The sequence below is a fragment of the Lycium ferocissimum genome, chromosome 11, assembly GCF_029784015.1.
Source record: "Lycium ferocissimum isolate CSIRO_LF1 chromosome 11, AGI_CSIRO_Lferr_CH_V1, whole genome shotgun sequence".
Lineage (NCBI taxonomy): Eukaryota > Viridiplantae > Streptophyta > Magnoliopsida > Solanales > Solanaceae > Lycium > Lycium ferocissimum.
The window spans coordinates 22,588,789-22,606,012 of NC_081352.1; the positions used below are offsets into that span (position 1 = coordinate 22,588,789).

The 17,224-nt window shown below is 39.8% G+C and overlaps 3 protein-coding genes across 4 annotated transcripts; 1 reads left to right on the forward strand and 2 right to left on the reverse strand.

The window, feature by feature from the left end:
• Positions 1-539: 539 nt before the first annotated feature.
• LOC132038642 (uncharacterized) lies at positions 540-14,915 on the forward strand. 2 transcript variants are annotated; one of them, XM_059429323.1, is made up of 5 exons: positions 540-570; positions 11,157-11,479; positions 11,565-12,078; positions 13,263-13,708; positions 14,402-14,915. In XM_059429323.1, the coding sequence occupies exons 2-5, from the start codon at positions 11,408-11,410 to the stop codon at positions 14,645-14,647; spliced, it is 1,278 nt and encodes a 425-aa protein (XP_059285306.1). In that variant the 5' UTR covers positions 540-570; positions 11,157-11,407; the 3' UTR covers positions 14,648-14,915. The 2 variants fall into 2 exon arrangements, with proteins under 2 accessions (XP_059285306.1, XP_059285307.1); XM_059429324.1 differs by having other exon boundaries at positions 13,278-13,708.
• LOC132038129 (uncharacterized) lies at positions 6,875-8,519 on the reverse strand. Its single transcript, XM_059428851.1, has 4 exons — positions 8,336-8,519; positions 7,861-8,262; positions 7,046-7,185; positions 6,875-6,925 (listed from the first exon to the last, which is right to left on the reverse strand). Exons 1-4 carry the CDS (start codon positions 8,517-8,519, stop codon positions 6,875-6,877), a joined length of 777 nt encoding a protein of 258 aa, XP_059284834.1.
• LOC132038130 (uncharacterized) lies at positions 9,288-10,346 on the reverse strand. The gene is made up of 2 exons (XM_059428852.1): positions 9,725-10,346; positions 9,288-9,658 (listed from the first exon to the last, which is right to left on the reverse strand). The coding sequence occupies exons 1-2, from the start codon at positions 10,344-10,346 to the stop codon at positions 9,288-9,290; spliced, it is 993 nt and encodes a 330-aa protein (XP_059284835.1).
• Positions 14,916-17,224: the final 2,309 nt, after the last annotated feature.

Below are 17,224 nucleotides of genomic sequence, written 5' to 3' on the forward strand. Positions count from 1 at the left end.
AATGTACAAAAATGCTCTTTAATCTCGTGATCTTAAATATGTCATGTGGAAAGTTGAAATTAAAGAGTTGCAAAAAAAAAAAAAAGATATTCTTTTTTAAACGGACTAAAAAGTAAGATAAACAAATTAAAATAGAGGTAATATACTATATATTACAATAATTAACAATTTAAAATATTTAAAAAGTATACAAAGAAATCGCGGTAAAAGATTTTCTTATTTTACTTTCGAAAAGCTAAAAATGTTACTCCCTATGTTCTAATTTATATGACACACCTTCCTTTTTAATCTATTATCGGAAGAAAATGTCACTTTCTATATTTAGATATTATTTAACTTTATGAGACAAATTTAGTGACACATATATATTTTAGACTTATTTTGAACCACAAATTAAAAAAATTCTTTCATTTCTATTCTTAAAAATGTCGTGCCTTATGAATGGTGATGTGAATTGAGACAGATGTAGAATATAAACTGTGGAGTACGAGGTTTTAAACACTCTCTCTCTTATTTTCGCTCAACACACACAAACATTTCCAGTCCCTCCACCAATTCGCCGGCGAGCAGGTAGCCATCATCTCTCTCTCTCTCTCTGTTGTTCTTTTACTTCCAAACTTCACTAGGGATTTCTTGTCTTTTTAGTCAATTCACACAAAGGGTGGTTTTGGTATGAAGGAAAATGTTTTCTTGAAAAATTGATTTTCTTACTTATTTTCTAGTGTTTAGTAAGTAAGTTAAAAAAATAATACATGTCCTACTTTCCTTTTCGTCTGTCCCAAAAAGAGCCTCTTTTCTATATTTAGTAAGTTGACGATTGCATGTATAACCATAAGATTTAAAGGATATTTTAGTAGAGTGTATATTTTTAATTTAGGATCATAACATTCATAAGTCTCTCTTTATTTTTTAAATTTCGTGTGTAATCAAACTAAAACACTTAAATTGGGACGGAGGGAGTATATCAAGATCATTTATATGTAATCTAGCAAAATATTACGGGGTGGGATGAGGTGGGCAGTGGCGATTCGGGGGTGGCAGTTTGGGGGTGGCGGGGGGTGGGTGGGGAGGAGACAATAAGCTTGGAATGTCACTTATGGAACTTGTTTTTGTTACTTTCATTAGGGAAGAGATGTTTTCCAAAACATTTCGACCAACCAAACATGATAAAATTGGAAAACATTTTCCGGAAAATGTTTTTCTCCATACCAAACACACCCTTTGTGTGAACTTTGCCTTTCATTGATGGAGTAATATTGATTCTATAGCTGAACTGTAGTGGTGGAAAACTAGAATTGTAATTGGTTGATAAACTATAATTCCCATTGAAAAATTGGGTTTCCTTGAATTGCATACATTACACTCATCCCAAGTTGCCCGCAATGTGTTTGATGAAATGTCATAGTGGGAATTTGACTGACTTGGTGAAGTCTGAGTAACTGAGCGACAATACGAGGTGATGTGGAGGAAGTGTTGGGTGATTTGGATAGGTTTTAGAGTATTTTGTCAGCACGGGCGAAAATTTATTCTAGTTAAATATTTATTAAAAGGCCGCCGTGGTGGGCACCGAGGGGATTGGTGGTGGAATGGAGAAGTCCAAGGGAAGGTAGAAGCAAAGAAGCAGGCATATATGAAACTGGTAGATAGTAAGGATGATGAAGAGAAGCGGACGAATAGGGAAAAGTATAAGATGGCGAGAAAGGAGGCGAAGTTGGCGGTTCGGCGGCTAAAAGCGGCGACCTTTGAACGCCTTTATGCGGAACTAGAGGACGGAGAGGTGGGGATAAGAAGCTATTTAAGCTCGCCAAGGCGAGAGAGAGGAAGGCACGCGACTTGGATCAAGTGAAGTGCGTCGAGGATGAGGATGGCCAAGTGTTGGTACGGGAAGCCGCGTTAGACGAGAGATGGCGGTCATACTTTCATGAACTCTTGAACGAAGGAGCGGACGAGAGACATTGTGTTGGGAGAATTGGAGCACTCGATAGGCGTCGCGACTTTGGTTATTGTAGGAGTATAAAGGTTGAGGGTTAAGGAGGGTTGGCGTAGGATGCGCGAGGAAGAGCGGCCAGGACCGACGAGATCCACTGGAGAATTTTGGAAGAATGCAGGCAGGGGTAGGCTTGGAGTGGTGACTAGATTGTTTAATGTCATTTTCAAGACGCAGCGAAGATGCGGAAGAATGGAGATGGAGTACAATGATTCCCCGAGGGAGACATTCAAAGGCAACAACTATAGAGGTATCGAGTTCGCTAAGTCACACTATGAAAGTGTGGGAAAGGGTGGTGGAAATGAGGGTGAGGAGAGGTGTGTCTATTTCAGAGAACCGAGTTTGGTTTCATGCCGGGCGCTCGACTATAGAAGCCATTCATATTGTAAGGAGATTGGTGGAGCAGTATAGGGAGCGGAAGAGGGACTTGTACGTGGTATTCGTTGACCCAGAAAAGGCCTACGACAAGGTGCAGAGAGGTCTGGAGTTGCTTGGAGGCTAAAGGTGTACTGTGGTGTACATTAGAGCGATAAAGGACATGTATGATGGAGCTAAGACCGAGGGTAAAGACGGTAGGAGGAGACTCGGAGCAACTTCCCCTGTTTTGATGGGGTTGCGTCGGGGATCGGCTCTTGCTTCGTTTATTTGCCTTGGTGATGGATGAATTGACGCGACAAATACAAGAGTGAGGTGCCTTGGTGTATGTTGTTCGCGGATGACATAGTCCCGATTGACGAGAGACTCGCGGGAGTTAACGATAAGGTTTGGAGGGCTGGAGACGAGACGTTGGAGTCTAAAGGATTTAAATTGAGTAGGACCAGACGAATACTTGTAGTGCGGGTTCGGTGGCGTACCGCGTGAGGGGGGATGAGGAAGTGAGGCTTGGTACCCGGGCCGTTCAAAAGAAAGGAAGTTTCGAGTACCTTGGGTCTATTATACGGGAAGATGGGGATATCGACGACGATGTTTCACATCGTATTGGTGCGAGGTGGATGAAATGGAGACTCGCGCTCCGGTGTTGTGTGATAAGAAAGTGCCTCGAAAACTTAAAGGAAAGTTCTACAAAGTGGTGGTTAGGCAGACTTTATTGTACGGAGCGGAGTGTTGGCCGGTCGAAAATGCCACGTTCGGAAGATGAAAGTCGCGAGAAATGCGAATCTTTGCGGGTGGATGTGTGGACACACTAGGAGAGATAGAATTAGGAATGAAGATATCCGAGACAAGGTGGGAGTGGCATCGGTGGAGGACAAGATGCGGGAAGCAAGGCTGAGATGGTTTGGGCATGTGAAGAGGAGAGACAGAGATGCTGCAGTGCGGAGGTGTGAGAGGTTGGCTATGGATGGTTTCAGGCGAGGTAAAGGGAGGCCGAAGAAGTATTGGGGAGAGGTGATTAGGACGGATATGGCACGGTTTCGGCCACCGAGGACATGACCTTAGATAGGAGGTTGTGGAGGACTCAGATTAGGATAGAAGGCTAGGTGGCTTACCCTTTCACCATAGTAGTTACAGTTTCGCTCATTTGTTTATTACCTTTGGTTTATGCATCTGATTGCTTCTTATATTTGTTGGGCCGTTGGTATTTTGATTATTTTATTTATCTATAGTAGTTAATGCTCCTTTATTCCCGGACTGTTCTACCTTGACTTTCTCGCTTTTGGTATTCGTGTTATCATATTGTTTTCGATGTGTTTAGCCCTATCTGACCTTTTGTCTTGTTTTCCTCTTATCTTCCTCTCTTCTCCTCTCTTGAGCCGAGGGTCTTTCGGAAACAGCCGCCTACCTTTCAAGGTGGGGGTTAGGTCTGCGTACACTCTACCCTCCCCAGACCCCACATGGTGGGATTATACTGGGCTTGTTGTTGTTGTTGTTGTTGTTGTATATGAAACAATGACTACTTTGAAATTAGATATATGTCATATGAAAAATGTGAAACGTTTCAATGAGAATTGTAACTTGATTTTCTCTAACGATAAATTGAGATGAGTATTATAACGATGTTAAAAAAACTAAATAATCAGTACTCCCTCTGTCCAATTTTAACTGCCTCTTTAGCTCTTTTCATGCCTATTAAGAAAACAATAATTACATTGTATAGCTTACTAAGTTACCCGTACTTAATAAAGGTAGCGTGATTTTTCCTCTTAAATATTGTGCATACCTCTTTAATGTTAAGGGTATAGTTGGAAACAATTGTCAACTTTAGTCTTGAATCCTAAAAGGTCAATTATTCTGAAAGAAATTGAAGACTGCCAACCATTGAAATAGACACTCTTTTGGGTGTCGAGTTATAGTTAGGCCTGTGAGCCACTGTCCATTGCTTAACTGAGATCAATTGTGGTATTGCAACAGCTATGTGAACTGTCGTGCTTATTTTAATTGGTGTTGCGAGCGTAACTGGAGTAAGTTAGCAGCTGAATTGAGTTCAAGGATCCGGCCTAGCACATTTTTTTTTTCTCTTTGCTGATGTAAAATGGTTCCAAATGTGGGGTACATGTGTGATTCTTGGTAAAGTATGATTCGTATGTTGCAGCATTGTAAGAATCTTGCATACAACAACATACCCAGTATGATCCCACATGGTGGGTTCTGGGGTGTATGCAGACTTTACCCCTAAATTGTGGGTTACAGAGGTTGTTTCTGATAGACCCTCGGCTCAAGAAAAACGTTTACAACTTGACAATGCAAAAGTAAAGGTTGTGGTGAAGATACTGTAGAAAACAAAAGTACTGACAACAAAAATCAGAAGGGTAATTCAAGTAAAAGAAACAGTAGCAATAACTGCTTGAGCTAGTGAAATTGTCCATAGACCGAACTATTCCCTATTATTGCCTTTTTATATGAGATCCCCCTATTAAGTGATTGCTTTGAACATTTTGCTGTTAGAGTTGAGAGTTGAGATAGTAAATTACATACTAAGAGGACATTACTAGAAATATGCGCTGTGAGATGGCTGTGTACTACCTGCAGTGAGGCATATCAGCCTCTATGAGCTGAAAACACTAATTACCACCACGAATTACCCGGCAGTAGCTCATCACCGTTACCATCCACTAACTACCACCGCGACGACGGCCACTACTACTAACCATCCCCACCATCACAGCCAAACATAAAATATTTATTTAAATTTTTAAATGTTTCAATTCTTTTATCAAATAATAATTTTACTTTTTTTAAAATAAGGAGAGGAAGAGGGACTTACACATGGTGTTTATCGACCTAGAAAAGGCATGCGACGAAGTGCCGAGAGAGGTTCTATGGAGATGCTTGGAGGCTAGAGGTGTACCTGTGGCGTACATTAGGGCGATCAAGGACATGTATGATGGGGCCAAGACTTGGGTAAGGACTATAAGAGGAGAGTCGGAGCACTTCCCAGTTATGATGGGGTTGCACTAGGGATCAACTCTTAGCCCATTTTTATTTTCCTTGGTGATGGATGGATTGACGCGGCAAATTCAAGGTGAGGTGCCATGGTGTATGTTATTTGCGGATGACATAGTCCTGATTGACGAGACTCGCAGCGAAGTTAACGCTAAGCTGGAGGTTTGGAGACAAACTCTAGAGTCTAAAGGGTTCAAGTTGAGTAGGACCAAGACAGAGTACTTGGAGTGCAAGTTTAGTGATGTAGTGCATGAGGCTGACATGGAAGTGAAGCTTGGCACCCAGGTCATACAGAAGATAGATAGTTTCAAGTATCTTGAGTCTATTATACAAGGAAATGGGGAGATTGATGATGACGTCACACACCGTATTGTTGCGGGGTGGATGAAATGGAGGCTTGCCTCCGGAGTGTTGTGCGACAAGAAGGTGCCACCAAAACTTAAAGGCAAGTTCTACAAAGTGGTGGTTAGACCGACTATGTTGTATGGGGCGGAGTGTTGGCCAGTCAAGAAGTCTCATGTTCAAAAGATGAAAGTGGCAGAAATGAGAATGCTGCGATGGATGTGTGGGAACACTAGGAGCGATAGGATTAGGAATGAAGTTATCCGAGACAAGGTAGCAGTAGCCTTGATGGAGGAAAAGATGCGGGAAGCGAGGATGAGATGGTTTGGGCATGTGATGCGGAGAGACGTAAATGCCCCAGTGCGGAGGTGCGAGAGGCTGGTTATGAACGGTTTCAGAAGAGGTAGAGATAAGCCGAAGAAGTATTGGGGAGAGGTGATTAGACAGGACATGGCGCATCTCCAGTGTACCGAGAACATGACCTTAGATAGGAGGGTATGGAGGACTCAGATCAGGGTAGAAGGCTAGTAGGTAGTCGCGTTTATCTTTTCTTGTGAGTAGTTGCATTGATCTTTAGTTTCTTGTCCCTTGATTTCTGCGAGTATCTGTTTGCACATAATGGTTTATCATGACTTATTTACTTTTCGTTGTTTTCATTTTCATAATTGCTTTGAATTGTTTGCCCGTATCTAACCTCCTATGCTTTTTCTTGAGCCGAGGGTCTTCCGGAAACAGCCTCCCTACCTAAGGTAGGGGTAAGGTCTGCGTACACTCTACCCTCCCCAGACCCCACATTGTGGGATTCACTGGGTATGTTGTTGTTGTAAAATTAACATTTTTCTAATATTGTATCTTGTGTGTATTCCTATCTTTTGTTACATCTATTTTGTATCTTGCATTTTTTATGTCTCCTTTTTTTAGCCGGGGGTCTTTCTGAAACCACCTCTCTACCCCATAAAGGTAGGGCTAAGGTCTGCATACATCCTACCTTCCCCAGACCCCACTTGTGATGTTGTTGTTGTAACATTTTTCTCATATTTTATTGTTATAACATTTTTTTTTTGAAACTGGTAACTGTATCTATATTTCATCTGAGCAAAACAGTACACGGGTTGTACTGAAACCATATTTACATAAGAACTCCATTACTCTACTGTTCTGTTCCTATATTGAGTCTAAAACATCAATGATGAAAACAGTCTCATTTGAGTGAACCTGATTACACCAAAAGCATAAGATCAAAAGGCAATTCAGCTTGATCTTTTGCATACTATTCTCTACATTCTCAAAACATCTAGAATTCCTCTCCTTCCAAGTAGTCCACCAAATACTTACTGGGACAATTCTCCATCTATCTATGTCTTTGCCTGCAAACCTGCTTCCTCCCAACTCTGAAGTGCTTCTGTAATCTTTCCAGGCATAGTCCATGAAATGCCTTTGGGATTTAAGAATAGTCTCTAAAGCTATCCTGTAATCTTGCAATGTGGAAATAGATGGTTAACTGTCTCTGCATCTTCACCACAAAAGAAACATCTGGAACATAAAGGCATCCCCCTTCTCATCAAATTGTCTTGTGTCAATACTGCTTCCTTAGCCAGCAACCATAGAAAACAAGCAACTTTGGGTAGGATTTTTGTTTTTCAGATTTGTTTCCAGGGCCAATTGTGTAGCTGTAGATTGGACTGATTCATTCTTTTGTAGGCTAAACTCACTGTGAAAGATCCCCTGCTACTATTCTGCCACCATAACACATCTTGACCTGCTTCCAATCCACTAAATTGTTCTATTGTGCTGAAAAATTCAGCTACTCGTGGAATTCCCAATCATTTAGTTGTATTCTAAAGATAAAACTCCATCCTTGAGGTGTCCAAAGTTCTGCTATAGTCCTCTACTGATGTAGGACTAGATTATGAATGTCTGGAAAGAGTACTCTCATGCTGCCTGCTTCATGCCAATCATCTTTCCAAAAGTCTGTCTTTTCCCCGTTGCACACTTTAGTTTCAAGCTTGAATTCATCCCATAAAACTCTGATGGACCTCGACAAGCTTACACCATATGGTGTAGTAACAGTCTTTGTCATCCAATTGTTCTCCCTCTCGTACTTAGCTCTGATGACATTCCCCGATAAAAGTTGATTTTCATTGTTTTACTTCCATAGTCTTTCATTCTAAGGGCCTTGCTATGTATCTCCAGGTTCTTGATTCCCAGTCCCCCATATCTCTTTCCAACTAACAGTGATTTCCATTTTACCAAGTGGTATCCTTTCCTTTCTTTATTCCAATTCCCCTGCCATAGGAAATTCCTTCTGATACTATCCAGCCTCTTGATAATCCCTGCTGGAATTGGGAACAGAGACATCATGTATGTTGGAAGGGCATCAAGGACAGAATTAATGAGAGTCAACCTACCCCCAAAAGACAAATATTGAGACTTCCACCTTGCCAGTTTCTTTTCACACTTCTCAATCACATTATTCCAAATTCCTGTGGATTTAGACTTAGCTCCCAAAGGCATTCCAAGATAGGTGGTTGGTAGAGCACCAACTTCACCTCCTAGGATTGCATTTAACAGCTCCATGTGTATACAGGAAACTTTTCCTCCAATTGATGTGGAGGCCAGATAAACCTTCAAAAAGAACCAGAATCACCCTCAAAATTTTGAGCTGTTCTTCTTCACATAATATAAGGGTATCATCTGCATATTGGAGATGAGTCATCTCCAAGCTTTCCCTACCTGCTCTAGAAACATCAAAACCTCTTATCCAACCCTTAACATTTACTGTTTTAACCATCTTGTTGAGACCCTCCATGGCTATTAATAACAGAAAAGGTGATAAAGGATCTCCTTGCCTAAGACCTCTTTGTGCTCTGAAAAATCCTGCTGGTGAACCATTTATCAGAACTCAGAACTCAGAAGCTTACTGTTGATATACAAAATTTGATCCAATGGATCCATTTCTGCCCAAAAGCCATCCTCTCCATAAGACTCAGTAAATAGCCCCAGTTAACATGATCATAAGCTTTCTCAATGTCAAGCTTGCATAGAATACCAGGTTTCTTCTGCTTTAATCTGGAATCCACAGCTTCATTTGCTACCAAGACAGCATCCATGATTTGCCTTCCTTTGATGAAGGCCATTTGTTGCGAGTCTACCAGTTTAGCCATTACCCCTTTCAATCTTTCCGTTAGCACCTTGGAAAATAACTTGTAAATGCTGCCTATCAAGCTAATAGGCCTGAAATCCCTCAGCTCTTTTGCCCCTTTCTTTTTTGGTATAAGAGCAATAAAGGTGGCATTAAAGATTTTTTCAAACATTTCTTGTTCATAAAAGTTCTGAAAGGCATTCATGATATCCTGCTTTAACACCTCCCAACATTTGATATAGAATCCCATGGTGAAACCATCTGGACCAGGGGCTTTGTCAGCTGCACACATTTTTAAACACCTCAGCACTTCATTCTCCTCAAAGTTTCCTTGAAGAGACTCCTTCTCTTCCTCTGTCAATACTGAACAATTAGTAAACTGACTGGCTGGTCTCCACTGTGTTGTTTCAGAGTATAAATTCTGATAATACTCAACTATCTCTTCTTCAATCTTAACGGGTCTTGAGTCAGTTCCCCCTCAACAAGCAGTTGATCAATGTTGTTATACCTTTTATGAGCATTGGCCATTTTGTGGGAAAACTTCATGTTTCTGTCTCCCTCTTTTAGCCATAGTGATATTGATCTTTGCCTCCATGAAATTTCTTCATTTTTAATCAGTTCTTCGTATTCCATTAGCATTGATGCCTTTCTAACTGTCTCCTCTTCTGTTAGCATTCTATCTTCCAGAACTGCATCCAACTCTACCATCTTCCTTAGCAAGTTCTTCCTCTGTGAACCCAGATTTCCATGCTCACTTTTACTCCACTCCTTAAGTTTGGTCTTTAAAGCTTTCAGCTTACAAGCCACTATGAAGTCAGGTCTTCCAGTGAAGTTAAATGCGTTCCATCACTCCTTGATTCTGTCAAACAAACCTTTAGTACCTAACCACCAATTTTCAAATTTGAAGTAGTTCTTGTTTTTGTTCCATGAACCACCTTGTAAAGCAATTGGGACATGATCTGATATCAATCTTTGAAGATGGACTTGTTTCAGGTTGCTAAAGCTATCATCCCACTCTTCAGAAATCAGTATCCTATCAATTCTAGAGGCTGTTTCTTGATTGTCTCCTTTAAACCAAGTGAAAGTGGCATCCTCTAGTTGAAGGTCAACTAAGTTCATGTATTCTATGAAGTCAGAGAATTCCCTCATACCCCTTGTGCTTCTAACACAATTTCTCTTTTCCGATATGAATCTGGTTGCATGAAAGTCCCCACATACAGCCCAAGGTCCTTCCATTAGTCCCCTGACTGACCCAATCTCTTCCCAAACTAACCTTCTTTCAATACAGTTATTAGGAGCATAAACCCCTGTAATATGACAAGAAAAATTCTGAAGCTGTGCCTCAAATTTGCAGGTCAGAGTATAAGTACCTACTTCCAGAATTTCTCCCTTCCAGATTCTACTATCCCACATCATCATTATCCCTCCTCTTGTTCCACTAGCCTCTAAACAAGCACTTCTTACCCATCTTCCTCCCCAAATCTGCATCACCATCTCTGTTATATCCCTCTCTAACTTGGAAGTTAAGTACTGCGCTTATTCTTTGAAGCAGAACACAACCAGTGAAGGTTATCTGAATGTGTGGCACAATACAATATCTATAGTAGGTATTTAGCTCTCTTGATGCAGTACTTTATTTGATGATTTCTTGGCTTTAGAATGGTTATCAAAATTTTCTTATATCGCTAGTGCTAAGATTTTACTGCCCCCACAATGTTCGACTGTGCAATTTCTCATATTTTCCTTTGGTGACTCTGATTACGATGTCTTGGGTGGATGTGGAGCTGAATTAGTGCAAAAAAAAATAGGAGACTCCACGAATTAGTGCAAAAAAATAGGAGACTCCACGAATTAGTGCAAAAAAATAGGAGACTCCACGAATTTCAGTTTTTCTCTTTCTGTATTTTGTGGGATACTTTGCAAGTTAACATATGCGACCAAACGTTCTAGTTGATATATTAGTCTTCTTTCTTTGAATTTGTGTGCTGAAACAAATTACACAATTGAAGGAAGTGATAAAGCACTTTTTGCATCAGCTCATTCAATAGCGTTTGAGGCATTTATATGGTGTTGGAACCTGAAATTTAGAGATGAGAAGGATAAATTATTTTCGCCACTTTGCCTGAAGGCATTTTACATAAAATTACTTCTTTGCTGAGGAAACTATAACAGCCTTTATATTCAAGGAAAATTTTTCTGCCCTTATCTCCTCTAGAACATTCTGCCAATCTCTTTCTGTTCTGTCTATTTTATTCACCGTCTTGGCGTTTCACTAACTTTTTGACACCTTAACATTTCCTGCAGGACGCAAATTTTCTACAAGTTGTCCATTCTTAACTACTGTGCAAATGGTGGAAGCTTTTGTTCAATCGGTCAACGCACAAATAATAACAGTGAATCAAAGATTTCAGCAGCAGTTTTATCCATTAGTTTCCATGGCATCAAGCCTGTAGACTATTTTTTTTTTCTCCAACAGCAATATTGTGTAACAGTCTTTTTCCGCCCTCTTCTTATGCCACTTCTCCTTGTTTCTTACTGTTATCAAAATTCTCAAAATGCTAGTGGATCCTGACGAGCATCCATCATTTTACAAGCTTTTATTTAAAGAAGGTTTTATCGACAAAATAGTAAGTACCTTTTTTCCCTTGTGTTTCTCTTTATATGTTCTTTTTCTAACTGAAGCTAGCTAATCTTGAGACTTTGATTTGTTAGCTAATGCCGCCAGCCTTCATCAAAGAAAACAAGAGTATGTTGGCAAAGACCTGCTTATTGAGAACGGATGAAGGGGTTTTTTGGGAAGCAAAGATTGTGAGGGAGAAGTGTGGCTATTTCTTATGTGAAGGAGAGTGGCCACAGTTTGTGGAGTATCACAGATTGGACCTGGGGGACGTCTTGCTCTTCTTTCTCATTGATAAATCGACGTTCCAAGTTCTGCCCTATAAACAGAAACGTTATAGAAACCTTCGTGGGAAGCAAGTATTTGAGGAACTCAGCAGTAGCTCGAAAGAGGATGCGGATGAGGATGAGGATGAGGATGAGGAAGATGAAGAGGAAGAGGAAGAGGAAGAGGAAGAAAACGAGGAAGAGGAAGAGGAAGAGGAACCCCCAAGAAAATCAAAGAAATGTAGAAGTCACGCAATAGAATACTCCGATGATAATGAGGGAGAAAGCAAGGACTCATCCAGTGGCTCCAAGGATAAGGAAAGTCCGCGGTACTTCCGTTCAGGTAAGATCCATCTTTTTATACACTTGGCATAATCGATTATATTCAGTGTATAGATGCATAAGATCGATGGCACACAAAGAAAGCAAGTGATGCATAAAGATGATACCGGCTCCTAATTGTTATTATACTTATATTGAATTTTCTATCAGTTACTAAGAATATTTTAGCCTAGTTAGAGACTTTCATAGGAGAGCATGGAGGTCGAGGATTAGAGTAGAAGGTTAGTATCGAGCAATTTCTCTTTTCTGTGGGAGAGCATGATTCTTCACTTTTAGTACTACTGCTATTTCTGTTACTTTGGTTATCTTTACTATTTTTGCTATCAGTATTTTTCTTTTTCTTCGTTATTTTCATCATAGCTCTTTACTCTTGCATTTTTCAAACCTGATTTGAAAAACGTTTTTCTTGAGCTGAGGTTCTTTGGAATCATCCTTTCTACCCCCACAAAGGTAGGGGAAAGATCTGCGTACACCTCACTCTCCCAGATCCCACCTGTGGGATCACACTGGGTATGTTGTTGTAGAGACTTGCATATCACTGTGACAATATGGTACCCTTAATTTAAGGGGCAACTTACTTAAATAACTACCTTTTAGGAGTAATTAACCATCCATAACTATTTTTTTCATATTTATAATTCGTAGCTACCGTTAGACATTTTCGTTGTATTTGAGTGACATTTTTGTTGTATTTGAATGTATTTGAGTTGCCGTGAAGTTGAATTTATTGAGAAGCAAAAATACACTCAGATACAAGACAAGAAGCCAAATACATATGAGATACAAGACCTATGAGCCAAATACATATGACAAAATACACTCAGATACACTCATACAAAGGAGAAGAAGCTGTGAAAAATATGTAAGAAAAATAATGTGGTCGGCTGGGTTCGAACCTGCGCGGGCAGGGGCAGAGCCCACACCCAATAGCCACTCTAGCCGCCACGGCCGCTTGATGTATCATGTAGCTAAGAAATGAAAATGTAGCTATGAAATGTAATTGTTGCAAAAGGTAGTTATTATCAATAATTACCTCTTAGAAGAAGCTACACCAAGTAATTTTTCCTAATTTAAGTCCCTCCCCAAAGCCCTCGTTATCTCTTTCCTTTCAGCTCTTCACATACACACACCTCACTATCCCTCAACCTCTATGTTTCTCTTTCGTTCATTCTCTCAACCCTAAAGGTTTCATCATGAAAGGAGGTGAATCCAATGGCGAAGCAAATAAAGTGCTCTACAAGAAGAAAGCTCCTCCAGGACTAAAACTGTTACTAAAGGCTTGTCAAGAGCAGCCTGCAAATTCTATCATAGGAGGATGGAAGAGGGGAAGAGCGAGGCGTGAGAAGGATCCTAACAAACCTAAGCAACCAACAACTGCTTTCTTTGTTTTCATGGAGGAGTTCAGGAAGCAGTTCGCGAAGAAGAATCCACACAACCATGATATCTGCATTGTTGGAAGAGCTGGTGGAGACAGGTGGAATCAGTTGCCAGAAGCTGAGAAAGCTCCTTACATACGAGAGGCAGAGAAAAGGAAGGTAGAATATAAAGAAAACTTGAGGGCTTACTATGACCGAAAGGCTTCCAAAGAAGACGCATCTGACAAGTGCAGGTCCGTCGTTGTTGAGGAAGAGGTGGGTGGCAACTGAACAAGTTTTTCAGTGGATGAAGAATTGTTTCTATTTTTGGTGGCTTCGTAGATGACATTTAGAGCAACTTCTATTAAAGCTCAATAGTGTTTATATTTTTATTTTGGTGCTGCATTCAGCCAGGCATTGTCTGTCATGGCTAGTATATGGGTTGGTAACTTGGTATTGTTGATATGCTCTCTTTATTGCAGCATGTAATATCTTCTGCATGTGAGTTCTTCTTTTTCCCATTATATACTTGCTCTTTTTTTTCTTTTCTTTTTTTCTTTCTGTTGGGTTTTGTGGGGACTGAGATGATCAATTTAGAGCAGCTGCATTCAGAGCTAGTACTTTATTTATCTTTTTATTTCAGTGCTGCTTAACGATTCTTCAGCTAGGCATTTGCCTTTCTAGGCTAGTATGTGGATTTCCTTCTAATTCATCTCTTGCTAGTTGTCTAGTTTGTTGGTAAAATGTCATTGCTGTTGATATGCTCTCTATTGGAGTTGCATAGCTTTTTGGTCCACTTTTTCTGTGGAGGTGTTGGACCCCAAGAAAAGGTATAAGATCCTTAATTTGCCTTAAGAGACGAGTTGTATGTGTCTTATGAATTGCATGTGTCCTTTATAACAAAATGGAATTTAAATGAACAGTTCAACTAGGCAGGTGATGCAATTGAATGATTTTTGATCTACACAGATGCATGATTATGTCCTCGTGAATACTGAAATTGGGAAAAGAAAGACAGGTGCAGTAGAAGAGGAGGAAGCTGAGAGTGGAAGTGCAGAAAATGGTCGAAAGAAAGTCAGGTCAAATATGGTGAACTTCAACAATAAAGATCCAAACTTTGAAGTGGTTGTGAAAAGAGTCACTGATACAGGCCAACCTCTCAAGACTTATCTTAGAAGAAAATATCGACGAGAGGATAAGGAATTGAAGAGTTAGGATGAAGTCTGACTTTTGCAGTTTTTGAAGCACACTTCAGGGGAAATTGTCAACCAAATCAAGTGACAATTGCTTCCTTGAACTGCTCCAGCAGTTTATTTTTTAGCTGTCTTATGTAACTCGTATCCTGTTGTATTTCCTGTAGATATGTACTTAGGATTAGTTTTTTGGTGTAAAGTAATTTCAGATTTGAAACCACTGTAATCTGGAGTCTTGTGTTTAAGATTCTTGCACGATATATCAACAATAAATCACAGGTTTTTTTCGAGTTCTTGTGTTCTTTATTTTGTGGTTAATATACATTTTGGTATCAGTGCCAAATGATCCAAAATGGTCAACAAAACTAAGCACCATAGATCCGTTGGCAGCAAAGGTCACTACACTGAAAGCCCAAACTGGTCACATCCAATAAGAGGAAACAAGTTACCAAACTTGTTTGGTAACCTTGCTTGACAAGTAGAGGCAGAGCAAGGATATTAAGTTTATGGGTTCTTGATTCTAATATTTTTAAGTTATTGGTTTCTAAAGTTGTTATGGCCCTGGTCCAGTGTTAAGGTATTGTCTGCTTTGGACCTAGATCTACATGGATCTGTCCCTTTGATTTTTAATCGAAAAGGCGCATCAATAGTTAGTTGAAGTTAGTGACGGTCCATGGTGATCGATAAATCCTTCTCGTATGCTACATACAGAGATGGAATTCCCCAAACTTGAAGTTGAAGGAGGCGTTCCTAGAGGATGGATTTTGATTGCAGAAAATATTTTCGCAACTATCGAACTCCAGATAAACATAAAGTTATTGCAATGATGTATCTCGAAGGTGACACTCTTGATCTTGAGAAGAGCTTGTTAAAGTGTTGCATGAAACTTATGGTCCAACGGAGTTCCAAAACTCTAAAAAACATTTTCATCTAGAGTCACAAATTGGCCAGATCATTGTCTGTTAGGTGTGTTCTTGAGTGGATTAAAAGTAGAACTTAAATCTGATGTTCGGAGTCACAAGTCCAGAACAACTAGGAGGGATGTGGTTTAGCTCTTGAATTTTAAGATAAATAGGTATACTTATCAGGCTATCACACTCCATTAAAAATGTCCAAACCTACACTACTTTTTCATCTGTAAACAAATTTCTCGAAGTAGCGTTTCCACCTAGCCACCAGCCAACCTTTACGAACGCGAACATGGGAAACTGAGAGGAAGAATCTTATGGCCACGGCCCACGGGACTCTGTTTTCTCTGCCATGAGAAATTTGCGCCTGGTCACAAATGCAAAACTATGGGTTTATCTCTATTGGAGCTTACAAACGGAGAGCAACTAGCAATAGTGAGAACCAAAGACGGTTAAGGGTTAATTTTGTGATATATGGTTGTCTAGGTATACACTAAAGCTCGACAGTTCAAAGATATCAAATCTATCGATTGATTGAGTATATCCGACATATGTTCACTAGAAGTTCAAATGAAAACCTACTTATCCGGAAGCAATTAATCTTTACTTGCAGATCACGCACTTGTCTGTGCATTTCTTTATAATTGAGTCATTCCCCGTTCATGTGCGGGATTGTTAGATTTTCACGGATAGCTGTGAATGAGAAATGATCCTTTGCACCTTTTCATGGAAAAGGCTTCACACCTCTTCATTCCTATACTTTGTTGGCTATTAATATTTAGCCATTTCCATCAGATTTTACTCACAAAAATTCCGATTATCTTCTTCCTTATTTTTGCACTTGAAATATATTTTGTGTGATTTGCTGCCGCCTGGTGCATTTACCGTTCACTGGGGTTTGAGGACTGCTACGCTAGTGAGTTAATTCGTTCTATGTGGGAGGATATATTCCATAACCTCGGGTACATTGAGGGGAATACTTTCCTTAAGGAAACACTCTAAATTCAGTGGCTCGAATTATTCCTTTTACATTTATTTTTCAGAATCTGTTTAAGTAATTATCGAATACATTAAGGAAATACTGTGAATTCAGTGAGCTCGAATTATTCCTTTTACATTTATGTTTCAGATTTTGTTTAAGTAATTATCGGATACAGTTTGCTAACAATTAAAGCTAAAACAAGGGAGGTTATGTACTGCGCTTATTCTTTAAAGCATAACACCAGTGAAGGTTATCTGAATGTGTGGCGCAAAAAATATCTATAGTAGTCTTTAGCTCTCTTGATGCAGTACTTTATTTGATGATTTCTTAGCTTTAAAAAGGTTATCAAAATTTTCATATGTCGGTAGTGGTAAAATTTACTACAGAACTCTTGGCCTTGTTGATCAACTGCCATGACGCTTGTTCATACTCAGTCAATACCTTCATAATCAACCCCAAAGAGATCTCACGAGAAGATGATACTGTCATCTGCATAAGCTAAGTGATTAATTTTTGGACTCCACTTTGGCAAACCAAATCAACAAAACCACAAATTGTTATGCAGTGAATTCAAAGCTCTTGACAACACCTCTGCAGCTAGGATGAACAAAGTAGGTGACAAAGGATTACCTTGCTTGACACCTCTAGTAGAATGAAAGAAACCATGGGGTTGGCTAAGCACAGAATACTAGTTATTGCCAACTATTTC

Excerpts from the sequence above, each read along its gene's own strand:
- LOC132038129 (XM_059428851.1), bottom strand. The coding sequence starts at position 8,519 with ATGGAGGGTCTCAACAAGATGGTTAAAACAGTAAATGTTAAGGGTTGG. Across the intron at positions 7,186-7,860 it reads TAGAATGAAAGACTATGGAA|ATTACAGGATAGCTTTAGAG; the intron begins GTAAAACAATGA and ends CCACATTGCAAG. Across the intron at positions 6,926-7,045 it reads ATAGATGGAGAATTGTCCCA|GTTCACTCAAATGAGACTGT; the intron begins GTAAGTATTTGG and ends TGGTGTAATCAG.
- LOC132038130 (XM_059428852.1), bottom strand. The coding sequence starts at position 10,346 with ATGGTGATGCAGATTTGGGGAGGAAGATGGGTAAGAAGTGCTTGTTTA. Across the intron at positions 9,659-9,724 it reads TTGGTGGTTAGGTACTAAAG|TGGCTTGTAAGCTGAAAGCT; the intron begins GTTTGTTTGACA and ends CTGACTTCATAG.
- LOC132038642 (XM_059429323.1), top strand. The coding sequence starts at position 11,408 with ATGCTAGTGGATCCTGACGAGCATCCATCATTTTACAAGCTTTTATTT. Across the intron at positions 12,079-13,262 it reads TCCGCGGTACTTCCGTTCAG|GTTTCATCATGAAAGGAGGT; the intron begins GTAAGATCCATC and ends TCAACCCTAAAG. Across the intron at positions 13,709-14,401 it reads CCGTCGTTGTTGAGGAAGAG|ATGCATGATTATGTCCTCGT; the intron begins GTGGGTGGCAAC and ends TGATCTACACAG.